Source organism: Choristoneura fumiferana, chromosome 16 (assembly GCF_025370935.1).
Source record: "Choristoneura fumiferana chromosome 16, NRCan_CFum_1, whole genome shotgun sequence".
Classification (NCBI taxonomy): Eukaryota; Metazoa; Arthropoda; class Insecta; order Lepidoptera; family Tortricidae; genus Choristoneura; species Choristoneura fumiferana.
Genome location: NC_133487.1, coordinates 2,861,345 through 2,882,085, shown reverse-complemented (window position 1 = coordinate 2,882,085; position 20,741 = coordinate 2,861,345). Strand labels below are relative to the sequence as shown.

The window sequence follows — 20,741 nt, the reverse complement described above, 5'->3', positions numbered from 1 at the left end:
TATGCCATGTTACACTGGCAATCTTAGTTGACATGCCACAGTCATGTCATGCATGATTCATTACCATACAACTTTCTTATAGTGAAGGAAAGTTGTTAAATACTTTTGCATTGTACATAACCTTTTAACTTATGATAATAATGCCATGCATTGTTAGCATGATCAGGAAGACATGTGTATGTATTAGTATTATGATAATTTCATAGCTGAACGCAAACAAACATGTTATCTTTGGCCAGATAGGATTTTAAGTGGCCAATATGGTATATATGTATGAAAATAGTTGATTCACTCACAATATTTGCAAAATGCAAATACTACTTCAAAACTACTGTTAATATGTAGATAAAGTGACTGAATTCGAGTTCCAGAGGCAGTCTGGTCCACATGAAACGTGACGCCCTCAAGGCTAAGCCACCGGCAGCCATCATTTACCACTATGTTGATGGTGTCCTTACGTGCTGCCACTGTTTGCGCACGTTTTCTAATAAAATTGGCTATTGCAGTCATTTAGGGGCACATGAACGGGCGAACAACCTTAGCCCTCTCGTCCAATAGTTTTAATAGTCGCTGTAGCCGAAATCGGCCAGGAGATATATGTATGTAAAAGATTGCGAGTGTAAAAGTTTGTTACTCCTTCATGCTAAAACTGCCTGACGGATTTGTATGAAATTTAGTATGTAGGTAGCTAGACACATAGGCAACTTTATGTCGTGATTATCCCATGTCAGTGAACATTATTGTCTTGTCAGGTATGAAAAACAAATCAAGATACATTATGATTCACCTTATGGAATATAACCTAATGTTATTCATTAGTTAAATTATATCAATGCAAACAATTCATTGAATTACACAAAGGTTTTGTTCAAAACCAGAACTTGTTTGATTAGGTAAGTAAATCAACAGTGACTGGTATTTTATAAGTGTCATTATTACTTTACAGATGCGTTTCAATAAGAAGAAGCGTGGGGCGTACAAAGAGGCAGTGAAGCTTGCTACAATAGAGGCAAAGATGAATGAATCTCAGACCGAAGATCCTCTAGGGAGTCCAACCCAGGCTAGCTTAGTTAACCAATCACCGAGGCCCGTTGATGTTTTCTCGTAATATGCGATGTGATGGTTTACAGCCAAATTTAATTGTATGTGATAATTATTCTATTGCACAAAATTGGTAAGTTTTTAGGTACTGAGTAATTGTTTTTTTTTTGTTCATGGTAAATAAAGTCATAGTTACATTGTAATATATTTAGAATGGGGGGTTTAGTTAGAGCTTAAGATGATGATGCTGATGTCTAAATCAGTTAAAAGCGTTTGTACCTGCTGGGCTGGCAACATTGCATTTTTGATAGTTTTTCTCGATTATTCCATAAATATAGAATGAAAATTAAAAATGTTGTCTGATAGAACTCTTCTTAATATATAAGTTAATGTGTCTACTCTTATAATTATTCGTTATAGACTTTTATATTCTTTAACAACGAATTAATGTTTATTAACGGTTTTTAAAGAAAATAAAAGTCTATAACGAATAATTATTGGAGTAGACACATTAACTTATATATTAAGAAGTTCTATCAGACCACATTCTTCATTTTCATTCAATTTTTAATAAATAATAGAATAATTGAGAAAAACTAACAAAAATGCAACATTGCCAGCTCAGCAGGTATAAACGCTCTTAATGCTTTTTGACAATTCGTAAAAGTGATATCATGATGGACAGTATACTTAGACACATGATGATGAGTGGACATGATGTCAAATTACTTGGCAAGAATTCATTAAAATAATGTTTCATATTAAGATAAAGCCATATTGTTGTTGTGCAATAAATCAATGATACAAGGAAAATTAAACCTTCATTGATGAGTCCATGTTTTAGGTATTTTATATCTTTGTTTAGCATTATTACTCATTTTACTGAGAAACCGTTTTTGACTTTTTAATTTACCAGTTTTAATGCAACCGCAAATTCTTGAAGAGGTTAGGTATTCTAACTTTTTGTTAGCATTTTTTTTACATGCTTTTGTAAACACACTTGTGATCAAGTGAAAAATAAACCTGACTATACTCTGTCTATTTAACAGTTAGTACTAGAAAACAGAGAATGCACGTAATTGGTCAGCGATAAGGACGATGCACAGGCACAAGATAGGTTTACATGCCTGTCAAAATTTAGTCAACATCTGTCTCTCGTACAGTGCGGACGCTTTCAAGTGCTTAGCTTTGGTTACTAATGTTTACCTGGCTCGTAAATTACATAATTATGATTAATAGATGAATAAACATGACATGACAATGTTATGTTATCAATAAGTTAATTATTTGAGGTTCCTCTAACTACAAACAAAAATCACGAGAAATATTACGAATATTCCAACAAACGGCATGTAAGCCGAGCCCGCCATCGACGTGCGATTGTTGACGCCCACTGAGTTTCTTGTCCCTTTCATTTGCATACAAAAGTGCTTTGCTAACTCTGTTAAATAGGCAGGGTATAGGTATGAGGAACACATTCTTTAGTTAAAAGATCTGAACTTTCAAATCTTACTAAAATAATAATCAACACATTAATGTGTTGCCAGATCAGTAATGTATATTAGAATTTTTGTTTTATTCCTGTTATATAGTAATGAATGGTTATTTTATTACTTTTCATTTTATATAACCTCAATTATATTTACTCAATTATGTCAAATCTTACATATTAATAGCAGTTTTAATTGTTATTTAATTATTAGTTACAAATTTATATAAGTTCGATAGTTATTGTTTATCTCTCATATCATATTGAATTATGTTTAGGTACTAGGTGCATTAAAACCGGTGTGTTTCAACTAAAATTTTAACCTTATACTTATTGTAAATAATTGTTCTGACAAGTCAGAAAATATTAAACTGCAAGAAATAAAGATCAATACTTAATGGATATTGTAATTTGGTCCCTATTTAGTACAGATTTAAACCAAAATTACCACTAAGTAATTCGCGTAATTTTAACCTTTTGACCACTAGCAACTAAAGTTTTAATAACGGTTCAACATAATCTGTACCAAATAATAACTATATTTTCTTTAAATCCTAAAGGCTCCATCATAGGTAAAGCCTAACCAGAAATATATGACTATTCGCCATGTTGCGGAATTTCATTGGAACTAATTTCTTACACTGGCAATAATTTGAATGATTGTCAGTGTCACTGTGGCGGTTTCTTTAAACAATAACAAAAAATGCCCATAACGATAGTCAACAACGGATCATTGTAAATGTAAATTAATGATGGTTAAAAAGGTTAAAATCATACCTTTTTAAAAGTATTTTCGTGATGTTTTCTTTAATAAATGGAATATTATTTCTTTCAGTTTTTTTTTGTTATTGAATAGTTTTGTTTGAAAGACAAGGGTGTGGTGTACATTGATTTTGGAAATGAAGGCACTGTGATTCTCGTAATCATAAGTAATGTAAATAAATGTAACCTATTATAGTAAACAAAAAGATATTTTGTTTAAATGTGTATAAGCAAATTGAAACTTGTATAAAAAAGAAATTCAGCCAAAGATTCATGGTTTCACGAATATCTTTTTAACTATTGTATTGCCTATTTGTTTCAGGAATCAGTGTCTAACGTAAAAAGTAGTTCTCGGTAGCTTCATGCACAAGGCACCAGTTTTTCTTATATACCTAGAATATAGATCTTTTTCTGCGAAGGAGCAGGCCTTTGAGAATGAATAGAAGTATCTTATGATTGACTTAATGGATCTTATTAATCTTCACTCTGTCCTAAAACAAATAGAAAGTACGAGTTGGCTTTTGATAATGATTGTAAAGGTACTTATGCGGGGAGAGATTCCTCTATTGAATAGGGCGCCATCTAGTGTTCGAATAGTCTACTGGATCACTAGATGGCGCCACGGAAGCTACACTATTAGTGCTTGTAATGCTTCACAAGCAAGTAGCGTCCGTTCACACAACTACTTTGTTAAACAACAGCCTAAATAGCTCAGCAGTCAGCAATACGCGGCGGCTAATTTGACCGGCCTCATCTCATTATGCCACTGAGACTTTAGCCTTTCAAAAGTAGCCAACAAAGTGGCCTAACTCATTGGATTAAAAAAAAACTTATGATATTAGAAATTCACTTTCGGAGTTAAGAATACCACCTACAGGTACTTATTATCGTGTCTCCAAACATACTGTTTGGGAGATACAATAGGTGCCTGTAGGTATTTCGAAGTTGAGGCTTTCCAATTCTCCATGCTCTAACTTTTTTTTAAACATGGCGACCAGTGTTGGCTACGTCCGAACCGAAACTACTGCGTGGCAGACGCTTAATATCCGTAGTCCTTTGCATAAATCTAAGAAAATCTATTTTGTATTTCCACTGTCTAGAAAGCCTAAGGTGTTTAAAAAAGTGTAATTATCTACAGGAACTTTAAATTAAGACTTCAGTGTTGATATACGTTTAATTCACAATGTGTGTTCATTGTAGAACTTTGTACAATGTAGATAGGTAGTTTTCTAAAGTTGACGCATTTGCTGTCCATTCGTCAAGTTCAATATACTTAAAATGTAAGATAAAGTTTATAATGTACATGTTGAGTTACAGGTTTATCTCGTATGAAAACCATTATCAAAAAGATAGTTTTGCTGCATACTTACATTTAAAAATTAGGTACATATTCAATATAATAAATAAGCCATCAATAAGCGTTGCCATAAGGCATAAACTTAGACCAATTACACTATATTCGTTGTAAAAACTTACTCCAGAGTCTCCAGATGTATTTTATGAGCGTATAATCTACAGCATTGGTGTTCATTAAACTCATTTAAGATATTCCAAACTTATTAAAATATAAATAAAATCTCGCATTGCAATGTTTTATTCATGTACATTAATAAATATCCTATTATAGACTTTATGAAAATATAGGCCATAATGTTGTCAACGTGAGAGATAACGCTGAAGGCTTTTAGGCGGCTGTGGCAGTTGAGTTGAACACTCGGGAGAAAACTAGAAACAAAGGAAATGTATTTGTTCACAACAATATTATTACTTAGTACAGACGCCATCAGATATTTCGGAGCGGCCAAAGTAATCAAAAATATCGATACATGAACTTTAATACCTTAATAATAGAGTGCATGTGCCGATATTTCTGACCACCTTGGCCGCCCCGAAATATCTGATGGCGACTGTACAAGTAGACAATACAAAGAATAGAATGTGTCATCGCTTAAAACACCTCCCAGCGCTGATTTTCAGCCAGCACCGTAAAGGAGGCGTAAAAAAAGACAAGGCATAAAAGAAAACTGAGAAACCCAACTAATAAAAAGTAACGGTGGGCAAAATAATGTTAGGTAGCAAACGTAATAAACCTATGCATATAGGTGGAATATGCTATGATGTGATTGGTGGTGACGTCGAGAAAGGGTCAACATTTTCAAAAACTGGAGAAGGCGATGATTTTATAAAAGTATCGTTTGTTTCTGAACCAGCACTGTTAACTGGCTGCTCTATGATCATCACCATATTGTTCTCTAGAATCTGCCCATTGTCCAATGACTGCATTTCATCACATTCTTCTAGCTCTGCCTTCAACATCAACTTAGCAATTTCGAACTTTACTGTGGCTTGACGTCGTTTCGTCATTGTTTTTAACTTCTTTGCATAGGATTTAAAAAGTAGATCTATGTCGTCTTCATATCTATCCAAATCCGTTAAATTGATTACTTTATCTTGTGACCCTGCTTGATCGAAGATGCTTTTGCGTTGACCATGAGTGGTATCATTTTGAGACTGAGACAAATCGTTTAGTTGTGATTTAGCTGTATTGTTCAGTGTAATTTTGGTTGAATGAGCTGGAACAACTTCTTCGACGTCTATTGTATCTGAATCAGTTTTAGCAAATTCCAAATGTGGACGTAAAGACGTTGATTTCGGCCGAGTCCAAATTTGATATCGTTCGTTAAGTTTTACCGATTGGTCAGTGCTTGTCTGTGCTTCTCTAGCATTCTTCCACTGTTTTTTCAATATTTCTCCTGTAACATAAAGTAGCAGGTGTTTCGACTATGGTGAAATTTGTGTCTACCTATGTGTTACCTGTTCACGCTTAAACCGCTGAATCGATTTTGATGACATTTGGTATGGAGATAGTTTGAAACCCTAGGAAGAACATAGAACTCAAATGACCATGCAATAAATATATTAAATTGAACTGAATAGTATCCCCGAAAATTGTATAGTTTCCGTGGGATACCTAGCGATAATTCGCAACGGCGTCGCGGTCAAAAGCTAGGTAGGTACAATGTTCGTGAATGAAGCTAACTGTTAACACGTATTTGTATGTGTTACCACGTAAGAGAAACTTCTTTTATTTAATATTTGCCATGATATTTTCAGTGCCGATATAAAAAAACGAAGAGAGGTGGCGCCGAGGGCGTTCTCGCAACGTTTCGTCGATATTTACTTTTTCTATTTCTCCACTGCTTCCTTATGATTTCTTTTTCTTCTTCCGTACAATCCCTAATAAGTTTTCTATTTCTATTTCTATTTCTTTCAACGTTTTTACGTTTAAATTCTTCAAACTTTTCTGGGTTGTTAACTCGCAATCTCTCTCTGTACCGCCTCTGTTTTTCCGCCGCCGTTAGTGACATCTAAAAGATAAATATTACTTATGTACCATCAGCCAAATATGTGGTCTACCACCCTAAAGTTGATAATCATTTGCATTTCATAAAACAATAATGCCAATAGACTTGTCTGTCAAGTTGAAAGTTCGACTTTAGCGACATACTTATTCATTTGATAGGAACTTGTGTTTAAAAATTGATAGACCACTTATTTGGCTGATGGTACCTACATTTTATTCAGGAAAATAATAATGCCTAAATAACAGTACCTAGGGCAAAAGTACCTGTTTTGGCCAGTTAACATTTGTAGTCATATATAAAAAGTTATATTATTATTAAAATAATATGTTTAGTGAGTTTTCAAAAGTTTATACTAAAACGAATAAAGTTTACAATGATTTATTACTAGGTATAAATTTATTTCAAACGTATATTTAAACAAAAACTTGCCATAAACGGTACTTCTGTCTTAACTGTGCGATAGATAATGGAGCTTTGCTCGGGCTAAACTGCGGAGGCACACGTTTATCCAGAGGTAAGAGTAATACAACACATATTAATAAGTAAGTAGGTACTTAAGTCATACCAAATTTCATCGAATTCGTTAGAGCCATCCCCGAGATCCCCGAAATAAATAAATATTACAATAATTACTCGTTCAAAGGTATAAGACTATCCCACTGATATCTATTATAAATGCTAAAGTTTGTTACCTTTTCACTTCTCAAAACGCTGAACCGATTTTGATAAAATTCGCTATACAGATAGTTTTGAGTCCCTGGGAAGGACATAGGATAGTTCTTGGCCCGGAAACTTGTATAGGTAGGTTAGTTCCCACAGGATCGCGAATACTTCGCAGACGGAGTTACGGGCAACAGCTAGTTAGGTGCATATGTATAAAATTAATAAGTAGTACAGTATTTTAATTTAATTTATACACGATTAGGAATTGCCTGGTTCTCCGTCTAAGAATTTGACTGCCGGATAAAATCTATCCTATATCTTATCTTCATACCAAATCTCATCTAGTTTGGTTCAGTGAGCGGCTTGTAGTAAGTATAGGTATAGGCATAGTTACTATCCTTCTCTTACACAACGTCCAATCATGAACGTTACCTGACACATAAATATAAAGTAACGTAACAGTAACATTCGTGAACAAAAGTAACTTGCAACTTAACCTAAAAAACGCCGCTTAGTTCTTAGCGCATATCCTTACAAGAAAATATTATACTTGAGACAAACAAAAGTGCCGAGTACTTACATTAAATCACAAACTTTCACTTCACAGAAAATAAAGTGATTTCTTTTTTTCTACCCGTACCATCTCATAAACACAATTTGGCTGGCCGGGTGCGGGCGGTTAAAGTACGATCAACACGTATTTTACGAATGTTTGACAGAAAGGTCGAGTTTATGTTTATAGATATTTTTAAGCACCTGGTACTGGTAACTCAGATGTTTTTGATGGCGACTGTACTCGTAGAAACAGCCTTAAATTCTTCTATTTCTAGACAAAGCCTTCTTTAACCTATCGGGGTCCCTGGGTACTTTAGGGTAATATTTTCACCGTATCTCATAATAGTCTGTGTTTTCACCTTCCGTTTGTTTTTCACTATTATTTCACTATTGTTTTAGTTTTACTATGATGGATGAGGAGGATGATTATTTGTTGCCATATTAAATTATTTTATTAGGCTGTGGTCAGTAACGTCAGTCAGTCAACTGTATTTGAATTCTGTTTGACAGTTGGCGCAGCGCAAGGCATTTGTTATTATTTTCATTGAATTGAATTATTAAATTAACTTTAATGTTAAATATAGCAAATAGTGAGTGTATTTTAATGAAGATAAGATAGGTATACTCAACATGAGACGCACTTATAGATCTAAGAAGGAAACTGGTGGCGGATTAGACCACAGAGATGTGCTGCTTTCTGTAGACGAAAAAAGTTCTGCTTTCGACGCGTTTTATATACAAAATTTGAAGCAAACGAAGAGAGAATTATCGTGCATGGGTTCCTCTACTCAGTACAATGCAACCTCTAATAAAGTTCGTAAGAAAAAATTTGTTAAAAGAATAGTAAAAGAAGTTGAAAACACGCCTCGCGATTCGATATCTCGATCTGCTTATTTGACTCCGGACAAGTCTATTAGAGTGAATAAGGGATTGGATATATTCGACCAGCTGCTAGGTACGACGTCGCCGCAGCATAGCGATCCAAAGGTGAAGAAGGTGGATTTATTTGATAAATTTCGCTCTGGCAGGTAAGTAAACAAATCAACACGACTTCATTCTTGCGGGTGGCGTATGAATAAAAATTATATGATTACTTGTTTTATGATTAATTGTGTTTATAGTTCCCACCCGAGCCGATTGCAAATTGGGGACTTTTAGAAAATAATTGAATAGAATAGAAATGTTTATTCTTTTTTTCACAAAAATACATTAGTAATACAATTTAAACAAATAATACAATATTAAAACAAGTTTTTGCGAAATCGCGAAGCGGTCCCAGCTCAGCATAGTGTAGTGTAGTCCAACGCTGGTCTTCCGCTGTGACCTGTGACTGCTTGGCGACTTCACAGAAGGCGACCAAACTTACAAGTCAAAAACATATCATGCACTATGGAGAAAGAAAAAAAAATGAAATATAAAAATAGAAAATTCAATACTAATAGGTAACAAAAATAAAAACACACATGAAACAAAAATAAAGTAAATTAGACAAGCAGCAAACTATACCCCAATAACCTTTTAATGTAACTTAACAGTCTTTGCAGCTGATTTTGATGTTTTCCTACACCAAAAGCTCATAGTGAATGGGCCAATCAACTTTTTTACCCACACTAATCTGTCCACCCAGATTTTTATAAGTAAACACATTTTTTCTGAAATCTAATAGATGGTGTACATGATTACATGCAATCCTACGTAAGTTCAACCTATTAAACCGTGAAATATCTTGTTGGAAGTATAATTTTTTGGTAAAGCCTGAGACAATTTTGGTAACGCAGGAGACGCCCAAAGTGTCAGTAAAATAGTTGATATACCCAAATTGGAAATGGAATTTTACACAGAATCCGAAATACTGGTGCTAGTCTGGGCTCAAACCCATTATCCTCTTACTGAAAGGCCACATACCGCTCAACTAGACTGCCACAACATATTTAAAGTTCTCTTTCCACAGTTTATTCTGACTGTATCATACTTTACTCACACATTCTTTACAAAGTACTAATTTATAAGTTGTGGAAATTAAAATATGCTACTTACTAATATGCAACATCCATACATACTTTATAAAAGATACCAATATTTAAATTTTGTCCCTTATAATATCTGCTAATATAATAAAGGACAGTTTTTATTACACATTAGTGTATATATTAATATAACATATAGTGTATGACAAAATCATCTACTATATCTTGTGTGTTATGAAAATCATACTAATATTTTAAATGTGAAAGTTTGAAAAGATGTTTAGATGTTTGGATGTTTGTGACTCAACCATGTCTAAACCGCTGAACCGATTTTAATGAAATTTGGCATACAGATAGTTTTTGAGTCCCAGAGAAGGACATAGGATCATTTTTATCCCCGAAAAATGCATAGTTCCCACGGGATAGCGTTAAACAAATACTATGCGGATGGAGTTGCGGGTAACAGGCTAGTAAAGGATATATCAAGGTGTTGATTTCACATTATTATTATTATAGCTTTAGCTTTATAGCTTTTTATCATAATGTTATCTGTGGCCTGAGTTTGACACTATCAAAACTAGTTGACTAATAAATCTACTAAACCAATAGGTAATAGCAGGCTGTTCTCTCCAACTTAATGTAGGCACTTTAGCTCTTAAGAGAAGCCTAACAGACGCTTCATGTTGCCGATGATTTTCTAGAGTGACCCCAGTGACCTATAGTTATAGTTTTGTACCCTTTAGTTTGCCATGCTAGTAGAGTTTAGCAGAAAATGTGTCATCCAGTATCCCAACGCATTGTTGATTCTAGATATTTTTATAACACACAAGACTAGTGGTGTGCAAGATACTCATACATATCCATATTTTCAGCCCATTAGAGCCTTAACTCTTATTTATAATTCCTGCATGGACCAGTCGATTTTTTTGTATCTTTGTATTATTAGTAACTGGTTCCTAAGGTTTAATGTCATTAATTTTAATTTTGATTGAATTTACAGGGAACCAAAAAAATATGGTGCAAGAAAAGGCAGAAAAATAAAGAAATTTAACTACTCCAGTAGTGATTATGGTATATAAGAAGCTAAATTATATACGATTTTTAATTATTATGAATTAATGAAATGAATGAAACTAAAAACCATGTGTATCATAAATAATTAAATACTTCTTTTTTTTTTAGAGACTGATAAAGAAAATGAAAGTAATAATGTATCTAAAAATGTAACAGACATTAGAGCGCATAAATTAGTACTAGAAAAAGATTTGCCTAATGATCCAAAACATCAAGATGAATCCATTAATAATATTGTCAGGAACCTCTCCATATTTAACAACATCAACAAAGCAGATGCCTCAAATAGCCCAGTTATTTCATTTACCTACAGCAAAAAAAGATCAAAACAGTTACAGTCAACTGTGCTAGATAAATCTGTCTTAAGTAGTACACCTTTTAAAAATATTAGGACTGCAACATCCATATATAAATTCTCACCTATCTCTAAATTGAGTAATGGAGGGAGTCCAAACTATGTTACTATTATTGAAGAAAATGCCTTAAATAATCAGAAAAATCACCTACATCACGTTTTAGAGATGCATCAACAGAGGAATATACAATAAAACGAAAAGAAAGTAATGATTTAGTAAATACCTATAACATTAATAAATTAAATGCATCAAATGATAGTAACATTAAAAGTAAAAATTGCGGTGAGAATAATGATGAACCTGCTTATCAAAACGAATATACTGTCATGAAAAAGACAGAAAAACAAGAACTGGATTATGTATCGGTTCTAAGTGACAGTATTAATGAGTCTGATTGGAAGAATGTTTCGTTAGGAGGCTCCAAGCCAAGTGCACCATTTTTAGGATTTACGGTTATTAGTGATGAAAAAGATGATCTTAAAGCAAATAATTTGCAAGTGTGTGTAGATGTCAGTAATCTTAAACCAATTGAAGTTGTAAATGATTCAGATCTGGTGGTATCATTGGGTGGCTCAAAGCCCAGTGAAGTATTTTTTGGATTTTCTGTTATTGATACTTACATAAATGCTGGCGTAGAAAATAATGAAATATTGGATGAAATTAATGGCACTATGTCAGGTAATTCATCAATAAATTCGCAAGACCTAGAATCTTTGTATGACACTTGTAATAGTGACAAGTATGCTGATATTTCAACAGAAATAAGCAAGGAACCTGTAATTAAAATTATGAAGTTAGATGATGCTGTTTTTCAAAAATACTATGCGAAAATGGCTACATATGTATCTGATACATCTGGTAATGAAGACATGGATGAACAAAGTGAAGAAAGTCAGGAAAGTGATGTATCAAATAATATATCTTTAAAGTCAGATGTTCAGAGTCCTACTGATAAAATTAATGAAAAAGTGGAATATGACTCTGATGATTATTCTAATCCTGATCAGAATCCAGTGGCAGAATTTGAGAATTCTAATATAGAAGCAGATACTGAAACAGTTTCACCACGATCTAGTGAAAGTGAATATAATGAATCAATCTCTAAAGATGTAGAGTCCAATAGCAATGATGATGAACAAGAAAGATGCTATGTGAACACCAGACGAAGAGTTACAATTAAATACAATTCTAACAAATTAAGCTTAGATAATTCTAGCAGTGCTAGTAGCGAATGTGATAAGACTGTCCTTAGCAATAACAAATTTACTATAAATAGTTCTCATGTAAAAGAAATATACCATAATGAAATTTTCGTGCCAGATGAAGAAGCTAAAATTAAAAGTAGTTTAGATAGTAATTCTATAGATAGTAACGCTATTGATTGTATTAACTTAGATTCAGATGAAGTTGAAGAAAAAATGTTAGATAGTAGAATCTCTTTTATAACAACCAGAAAGTCTTCGAGAAAATTAAGCACTTTGCCAAGGAGCCCAGTCAATTTAATGGATACCAAGCCAACAATTGTTTTACAACCAGGCAAAAAATGGGAAAGATCTTTGAGCATTTACAGAAGAATGACTATGATGAACGACAACTTCGAAAGATCGATCCTAACAGACGAATCCATGAATTGCAAAGGCCGAAAATATAGACAGAGTGTGCTGAGTACTATGGAAATGCAAGAAGGTTTGTTTCGGATTTGAATAAGTATATTTTTAAACAGCCAGTAACAGTTGAAAGAAGGTTGTATACAAAGTTAGTTTGACACATCCATCCAAAGTTTCAGTGTAATGTCAGGTTGGTATTTTATTAAAGTTGAATTGATTTAGGTTTTTTAACTAAATTAAGTAATAATTTACAGGTTCGCTACACAATGAATCAATCAGCAGTCGCCGAAGTACTTTTGTGGCTAAACCAAGCAGATCTACAATTAGGATTTTAAAAGTAAGTTTTTCTTTGTTAACTTCTAAGTACAATTTGGGTTTTTTTACGGTTATGTTACACAGAATTTAAGGTAGGTATTTTAAATAACATGCTAATAAAAACACAATTTATTTGTTATCTACTTATTTAAATTATAATTAAAAAAAATAACAATTATTGTTACTAAATACCAATAACTCTGGATAACTTGTTCTGTTTCTAGGAACCAAACAACTCCCGGATTAGTTTATGTAACAATTCAGTATATGATGATCTAAAAGGTAATTGATTTGTTTTAATTTTTGTTTGTTAAAAACGTAGCAAGAAAAGAATATTCATTTGTAACAACATTTGTGTAAACGCTATTATTTAGTTGTGGCAACATTGGCTCGTCCGCATCACTGATCACCCGTCCCGCTTCCGCTACCTTTCCCCAATAGTTCCTCCCCCCTCCGCCGCGTTCACAAAACGGCTTCGTCGCGGACGGGAGGCGCTCGTCTTTGTCCATAATTTTTCACTTTTTTTTTTATTTCGAATTGCGCAATTTCCACGTTTTATAGTGTTATAATCTCTATTACTGTTAAGTAGTAGTCAATAAACGTTAGACAAGTGTAAAACTTTGTTGTACATAATCGATTGACTTTGACTGCCATTCATTATCCCTAACGGGATAAAAGCTTGGTTGTGCGCCTTTGTTCGACAAAAAGTGTCTAAAGCCAAGTGCATGCATCTTTCGCCGCAAGACTCAGGTTAGTAATGCCTAAAAATGATAAATTGAGAAGTGTAGTTGTGTGGCGTGTTCTCGATTCTACGTAATACGATTACGATTACGCATAGGGAAAGTTCGTCATACCCGCTTCCTTGTGTGTCACGCGTGCGACCTAACCGCCTGCTTGTGTTTTTAGGTTTCCTCAGCGACGATTGTGATGATACCATTGTCGAGCTCTCGAAACTATCGATCGCCGACTCTGATCACGATATCACAGTGGTAGACAAGGTACATGGGGACCGTTTGACCACCGCGCGTGATTACGTGCTTCGACGCTGCAACCAAACCGACGCTATTCTGTTTGATGAATGCTATCCAGACCCGTGAGTACATCGTTTTGTTCTAACAACCGTTATTAACAGCCAGTGTTTTTTTTTCATGCTTCTAAATTAGAAATGTGTATTTACTTTCTCCGTTTCACTTGCCTGTGGTAATGGTGGATTGTTTTATGTGTGTGTAGGTTTAGCATTCGTTAACATGTTGATTTCGTCGGTGAACAACCTTAGGTGACCTTTGCTCACGACACGAACTATCGTTCTGCGAAATATTTACCCACGTAGTTGCTAATAAAATAATAAAAATATTTTGTATTTTCCACCTTCAAACCTTGGAGTTAATCAAAAACCTTGGTCACCTTGAATATCATTTAGTGTATAAATTTATGTGGTACAATTCAACAGAGCATTGTTTAAAACTTGAATTCAATGAACATAGGTTAAAACTCACAACAATTAATCACCTACATGTGGCATTTTATACTTTATGCAAATTAAACTGGTATTACAATGTCCATAAACATTGTCGACAACTTGCTTTCCTTGTAAGTACTTACATAACAAGTGGGTCAGTGCAAAATCTCAGCAGTTGCTGTCCGAGATATTTCAGACTCAAAACACACATTGTGACTGAATCGGAACAATTAGTTCTGACATAACACAATTGCTAAATTATGTATTTGGTTCAAGTCGGACTTGTTAATACTGAATTCATTAGTTATTTAGCTTTTTATTAGGTATTCTATTACAAAGCAAATTATGGTCCTAGGGCAATTTTTTTCCTTTTATGTAATTGATTACTAAATACATTAAGTAAAGCTACCCTCGCTTAGTGGACCTTCTGACACCTTGCCCTCTATTTTTTGTAAGCTGTTAAAGTATTTAAGGCCAAAGAACTAGTCCATTAAAAAAAAACTACTAAAATAATAATGTCACATAAATGTTTTTTCTTTTTCTTTATTTACATTAAAATACAACTGTTTCTTTGCAAGTAAATAATGATGCTGACTTGTTATAATATTTTGTCAAATTATAAAATTGTTTGTTGCATTTACTCAGTTTGAAAAAATTACCATGTGGTTTTGTAGAGACAAACATTTCGGGCATTTTAGGGAGAACAAACATTACAATTATACACAGATATTAGTATTTTAAATGCCTAAGACTGACTGCCCAATTTTTTTTTTATATTTATTATAATACAACATTCTTAAATCAAACATCAAAATATGAAATACCATTGTGTAGACAGCCAGTGCCTACAGTATCTATGATGTTATAGATAAAAGAAGATTGTTATGAAACATTTCATTAATTACAATACAAATAGCAGCTACCTGGTTAATTCAACCTTGTTTGTGGTGACAATAAAAAATGTGTGCGCTAAGTAGGTCAAATTATTTGGATGGCTTTGTATTCTCTGTCATTGTTATAAAATGCTTTTGTCTTCAATTTTCATGTCTTATTTATTTATTTTTTTAAATACTGACCTTTGAACTCACAATGGTAAAGTTGTAAATACCCACATTGGCAATTAAATGTTGTGCTGAATTTTAAATGCATTTTCCCTATGGCAAGTCTTGGAAATTAGATAATTCATTCCGTGGAACACTAAGGCTATGTTTCTACCAGTGATGAGCAAGGAATGTGTTTTTCATGAATCACTAGAGCCGTATCTTCCAAGGATAGGTAAACTAAGTGTTTCTATTGGTTCATGAAAAACACATCCCTCGCACATCTCTAGTGGAAACTCGGCCTAACAGGGAAAACGTGAATATTTTCTATAATAACTCTTTCCTTCTTGTGATGGTACCTATGTCATCCAGACCAAAGTTTGAACAAAAACCAAAACAAATAAAATAATTTCAAATTGCCGTTTTTCAGTGTTTTTTTTTATTTTTAGTCACAGTCCATTGTTTACAAGTGGTTCATTGGCGTTTATTCTATATGAAGACAAGGTGAAAAACCTGTACAAACATGAACATGACTCAAACTCTGATAATGAGACTGGAGGTCTTTGTTTATGATTAATAACTTGTAATAAGGCACTCCTCTATTTATGTTTACCGTTTGCTAGAATGGCTAGGCGCTCTGTCGCTTTCTTCCATGGCTTGTGTGAGAAGGACAGCATGTTCTATTATTTCCATGAAAGTTGTCAGTCACCTGTCATTAGGGTGCTCGCTACGCTTTTTAGCTTTACGCCGGAAGAGACAGGTACATTTGTAGGGGAGGGGACGAACTACTCATTAGGAGGGCTAGTCGAACAAAATCACGGAAGTACCTATCTACTGTGTGATTGATCACATGATCACAATTAAAATCACAAATAGAACTCAAATAAGGCCACCTAGTCTGTTTTCTGAACTACTTACTGTAGGTATTTGGGTGTTCAATAAAGAGCCATTGTAGTATTGTAATTAAAACTATGCTGTGAAATTTCAAAATTAAATTTTCGGGTTACCGGGGACATGCAGCAACCCCAAATAAGTAGTTTATTGTACTCTCAATCTCTTGAAGTACATTTGTTTTTAATATTTACTGATTCAGTACATAATGTTTACAATTTTACAACTTTGTCTTAATAAATCTCAAAACACTCGCGGGGTTTCCAGTGAGCAATAAAAATAGTTGTTTTTAACATGACCATTGTTACAGGCTCCTGAAGAATTGCCACAAGATTGGCGAGGGTGTGTACGGAGAAGTGTTTCTCTGGCGAGCACGGGATGGCCGCGCGCGTGTTATGAAGATAGTACCCGTCGCAGGCACCACCAAGGTCAATGGCGAGAACCAGAAGGACTTCCACGAGATTATATCGGAGATTGTGATTGCTATGTAAGTATATTGAAAAGTCGACCGCTTTCAGAAGAAGCGACGCGAATTTACAGATTCATTGGACGGGTCTTTGCATCCAGAGACGTGGTTTCAGTGCAAGGGTGACTGTAATATCTGTCTGTAGTGTATATATCTGAGGCTCCCCATGAGGCTGACATAGTCACATTTGGTGTGCCAAAGCCTCGTTAAAATATCAGAGGAAAAAAAAAGCATATAGATAGAAAGCAAGAAGAAAACGTGACGTTATTACGTAAAATACTTCGAAGAATACGTAAAAAATTACGTATCACCACATCACGGTCACAAACTGGTGCCAAATCAGCAAATGAACGGAGCTAGTCTTCCTTTTCTTTATATGCTATTTTTGCGGTTGAGGTGCGGTGCGGTTTGATTACTACACTGTACATTATAAACGAGCCCATTGCGTGGTTGAGATTCTCGCCCCACGGTGGTTACCTGGCAAGACAGCGACAGTTCTAGCGCTTGATCATGATCACGGTAGAGCGAGATAGTCTACACCAGGGCTACTACGAAACTCGAAGTTCGTATCGCACCGTCCCTCTCGCTCTCGTATTAAATAGTATCTCGTATTATATAGTATAAGTGTCAGAGGGGCTAAAACAAAAGTTAGTAGGTATTTGCTGTTGGAATTTTTTAGGCTACTATTTTACTGAAAAAAACAGTGTTCGAAGACTAATTTTTTTTAATTTATAGCGGCTGTGACCGGACTTTTGCCGGAAAACGCGTCTCGCTAGTATCTCCTATGAGTCATCTCATAAACATAATATGTAATTCTACCGAAACATTGACACGTACTGTGTGACGTAATTCACTTAATGCTTAACTTGGTCCATTCAAATAACTATTATTGGAAGTGAAACTCCATATTTGTCACTATTATTGTCGCCTGGCGCAGTTCCATTCGATTTTCAGGGTCTTTTTATGTGACTTTAATGATGAGATGAACTACTATGGCAAAAGTTGTGTACAGTCGAGTTCATAAACTTGTGAGCAAAAATTTGATCAAAAATATCTAAACACGACTCTATTGTTAACGGCGTAGAAGCGTGTTCAGATATTTTTGATCAATTTTTTGCTCACAAGTTTATGGAACTCTAAATGTGAGACGACTGTACACTAAATGTGAGGTCTTGCACATGCATCTGAAGGCACACCAAACTCACTCCAGATTACCAAAATGTTAAGTCCATGTTACTGCTTAGAGAACACATTTTTTAAGGTTCCGTGGTTATACAAATCTTACATAAGTAGCACTGAATGGGGCCAAATATATCCTACTTCAAAGAGATCTAGGAGTTCTACCAACGCTTCGTCTTTCGGTCCCTGGTCGCCACTCGAGGATTTTCCTCCCCCAACACGGGAATTATGAAGCTTTGAATTATTGCGTCAGGAGCTTCCTTAAATCTCAATTAATTCAATAATTTATTTGCTTAAAGTAGATAGGTATTATACAAATAACAGCAATAAATAGTAGAACTAAAGCTGAAAATAAGTTTTTTTAAATCATAATTTCGTTTGTTATCAAGGAGCATTACTATATTCTTACTTAAATCTAAATCGCTGTTACCGTAACGTCGGTAATAATGAATCAGTAAAGGGAAATGGCCGACTAGATTAGTACCAGCCATTGTTTTCCCTTTGAAACGCCGCCGTCCATCCATGCTATGTAATTTGTGAACGACGATTAGCTGAACACAAATGGACAATATAAAATTCTAATGAATTTCCAACCGTGGGCGATTGTTTGGCTTTCACGCTCCGTGGAGTTTCTATTCGGGAAAGGGTGGCGTCAAATTTAAAAGGAAATTATACTGTGGTTTCAGTCTATCGCGCTCGCCGTCGCCATGCCAATTATTACCATCTTATTGTTCAATCTTGTATTAGTTGTTGCCTGCAAGAATTCTTAGGCCCACTTGCAGTAAACGCGTTTGCAATACCCCTGGTGTTGCAGATGTTTATGGGCGGTGGTGACCTCTTACCATCAGGAGACCCACTTGCTCGTTTGCCTTCCAGTCGTATAAAAAAAAAAAAAACATAAATCTCGAGTTAGCGTTAAGCTCTGTTTAGTAGTGTCAAATTGTATGGAACTGTCAAGCTTAAGCCTGGATTAAGTACTAAATCTAGATTCATGAATTCCTGCAAGACGGCCTTAAAATTAGTCCAGAGATTACCCCCCTTCATACAAACTAACAAACAATGTTTATCTATTTAGGGGCTGTTTCACCATCCATTGATTAGTGTTAACTGGCGGTTAGGTGTGATGCCGTCTCTATTTGTTTTGTTCGATCGTTCGATGTTTTGCATCACATTTAACCGTCGGTTAACGCTAATCAATGGATGGTGAAACAGCCCCTTAGACTATTATAGCTATCAGTAATTTCTAGTCTGACCACAAATAAGCGCTACCACTGTACGCGAGCGAGATTTCTAATCATTTGTGATCTAATTTCAGTTTTGTTTTCAGGGAATTGAGTGCCATACGCACTCCCATAGCAGATTTGGAGCGAAAATTTGATGAAGGAAAGGACGTTGATGCACTTGAATTGCACGCTATACAGAATGCAACTGATGTTTTTAACGAGGTAAGAACTTTTTATCAATTTGATGGTATGAAATTTGTATGAAATGGAACTCTACTCTGTAACTACCTACTCGGTTCCGAATCTGACTTTGCCGGTTTTTGATAAGCTTTTTTAATAATGGGAATATGCTCTGAGACAGAGTATAACCGTGTGCTTGGATGAACTGGGAGTTTACTACGAAATTCGAAAATCGAAGTTCGTATCGTACCGTCCCTCTCACTCTCTTATTAAATAACATTAGCGTCAGCGGGACCGCAAGATACGGAGTTCGAATTTTGCACTTCGTACTATAGGATAAGGCCTGGTGTATATTCTAGCTAGCCAATAATAAGCCAGAACGTCGCGACAGTTGATATGTACTCCAAATAACTGATTGGCTGTTTGAAATCTATTTAATTTCAAAGATTTTTTTTACGCCAACAACAATCTGCTTGTTCTCAATATGACACACAAAGTAAACGAATCTAAATTAATTCGTATTTATCACATAGTAGGTATTATTAGAAGAGGTAATAATCTAATGTAATACAGTAACGAACTTCTATGATATTGACCTTCATACGCCCACACACACACGCTGGGCACAGGCGTCGTCTCGGAATGAGAGGAATTGAACTGTAGTTCCCACGCGGGGCCACTGCGTAATGGAAATTTCACTAACTCTATTAAATAAATTGCTTCAAATGAGTTTGCGGGTTTGCTCATGGTAAATTTGAAATGTAATTTTATCTTTATTTCGTATAACCTCAAATTTAAATTCCGTTTTAAAGATATCAAACAGGAAGACTTCTAAACTCTTATTTGGACTCTAGCCAACGTCAGCAGGTGCCTGTATTTCTTACAACTCCTTGTCTATATTCTCGAACTTACTACGTTATTTCACCAATAATTTTTGAGAGCACAAAATATTCTACCTGCTGTCCCTTTTTTTTGTTTTGTATGCCTATCTTGTCTACCTGCGTTTTTTTTTCTAAAGCTATTCCAAGACACAGGTACCCTTCTAATTTATAGGAATGATATTTTTAATGTTCTCGGTCACGAACGTCGAGATTATGAATTAAGCAATA

General features: G+C 34.7%; 3 protein-coding genes across 4 annotated transcripts in view; 2 read left to right on the top strand and 1 right to left on the bottom strand.

The window, feature by feature from the left end:
* The window catches only part of LOC141436047 (uncharacterized), a gene marked incomplete in the record, with an annotated part of 7,226 nt that extends 2,354 nt beyond the window's left edge, over window positions 1–4,872 (top strand). Inside the window, 1 exon segment of the mRNA XM_074098884.1 lies at window positions 947–4,872. Within this exon segment, the coding sequence (XP_073954985.1) occupies window positions 947–1,108 (162 nt within the window).
* Window positions 4,873–4,975: 103 nt separating this feature from the next.
* Window positions 4,976–8,290, bottom strand: LOC141436049 (uncharacterized). 2 transcript variants are annotated; one of them, XM_074098889.1, is made up of 3 exons: window positions 7,901–8,290; window positions 6,474–6,660; window positions 4,976–6,045 (listed from the first exon to the last, which is right to left on the bottom strand). In XM_074098889.1, exons 2-3 carry the CDS (start codon window positions 6,658–6,660, stop codon window positions 5,405–5,407), a joined length of 828 nt encoding a protein of 275 aa, XP_073954990.1. In that variant the 5' UTR covers window positions 7,901–8,290; the 3' UTR covers window positions 4,976–5,404. The 2 variants fall into 2 exon arrangements, with proteins under 2 accessions (XP_073954990.1, XP_073954988.1); XM_074098887.1 differs by lacking the exon at window positions 7,901–8,290 and adding an exon at window positions 7,350–7,481.
* A 103-nt stretch (window positions 8,291–8,393) lies between these two features.
* Window positions 8,394–20,467, top strand: LOC141436535 (uncharacterized). The gene is made up of 9 exons (XM_074099540.1): window positions 8,394–8,903; window positions 10,843–10,913; window positions 11,025–12,958; window positions 13,134–13,216; window positions 13,419–13,476; window positions 14,101–14,287; window positions 16,895–17,071; window positions 19,557–19,674; window positions 20,456–20,467. The coding sequence occupies exons 3-9, from the start codon at window positions 11,599–11,601 to the stop codon at window positions 20,465–20,467; spliced, it is 1,995 nt and encodes a 664-aa protein (XP_073955641.1). The 5' UTR covers window positions 8,394–8,903; window positions 10,843–10,913; window positions 11,025–11,598.
* Window positions 20,468–20,741: the final 274 nt, after the last annotated feature.

Coding starts and splice junctions, on each gene's coding strand:
- LOC141436049 (XM_074098887.1), bottom strand. CDS start 7,427: ATGTCCTTCCCAGGGACTCAAAACTATCTGTATAGCGAATTTTATCAA. Junction 6,661..7,349: donor GCGTTTTGAGAAGTGAAAAG/GTAACAAACTTT, acceptor TTTATCTTTTAG/ATGTCACTAACGGCGGCGGA. Junction 6,046..6,473: donor GCAGTGGAGAAATAGAAAAA/GTAAATATCGAC, acceptor TTTATGTTACAG/GAGAAATATTGAAAAAACAG.
- LOC141436535 (XM_074099540.1), top strand. CDS start 11,599: ATGAAAAAGACAGAAAAACAAGAACTGGATTATGTATCGGTTCTAAGT. Junction 13,477..14,100: donor AGTATATGATGATCTAAAAG/GTAATTGATTTG, acceptor TTGTGTTTTTAG/GTTTCCTCAGCGACGATTGT. Junction 14,288..16,894: donor GATGAATGCTATCCAGACCC/GTGAGTACATCG, acceptor CCATTGTTACAG/GCTCCTGAAGAATTGCCACA.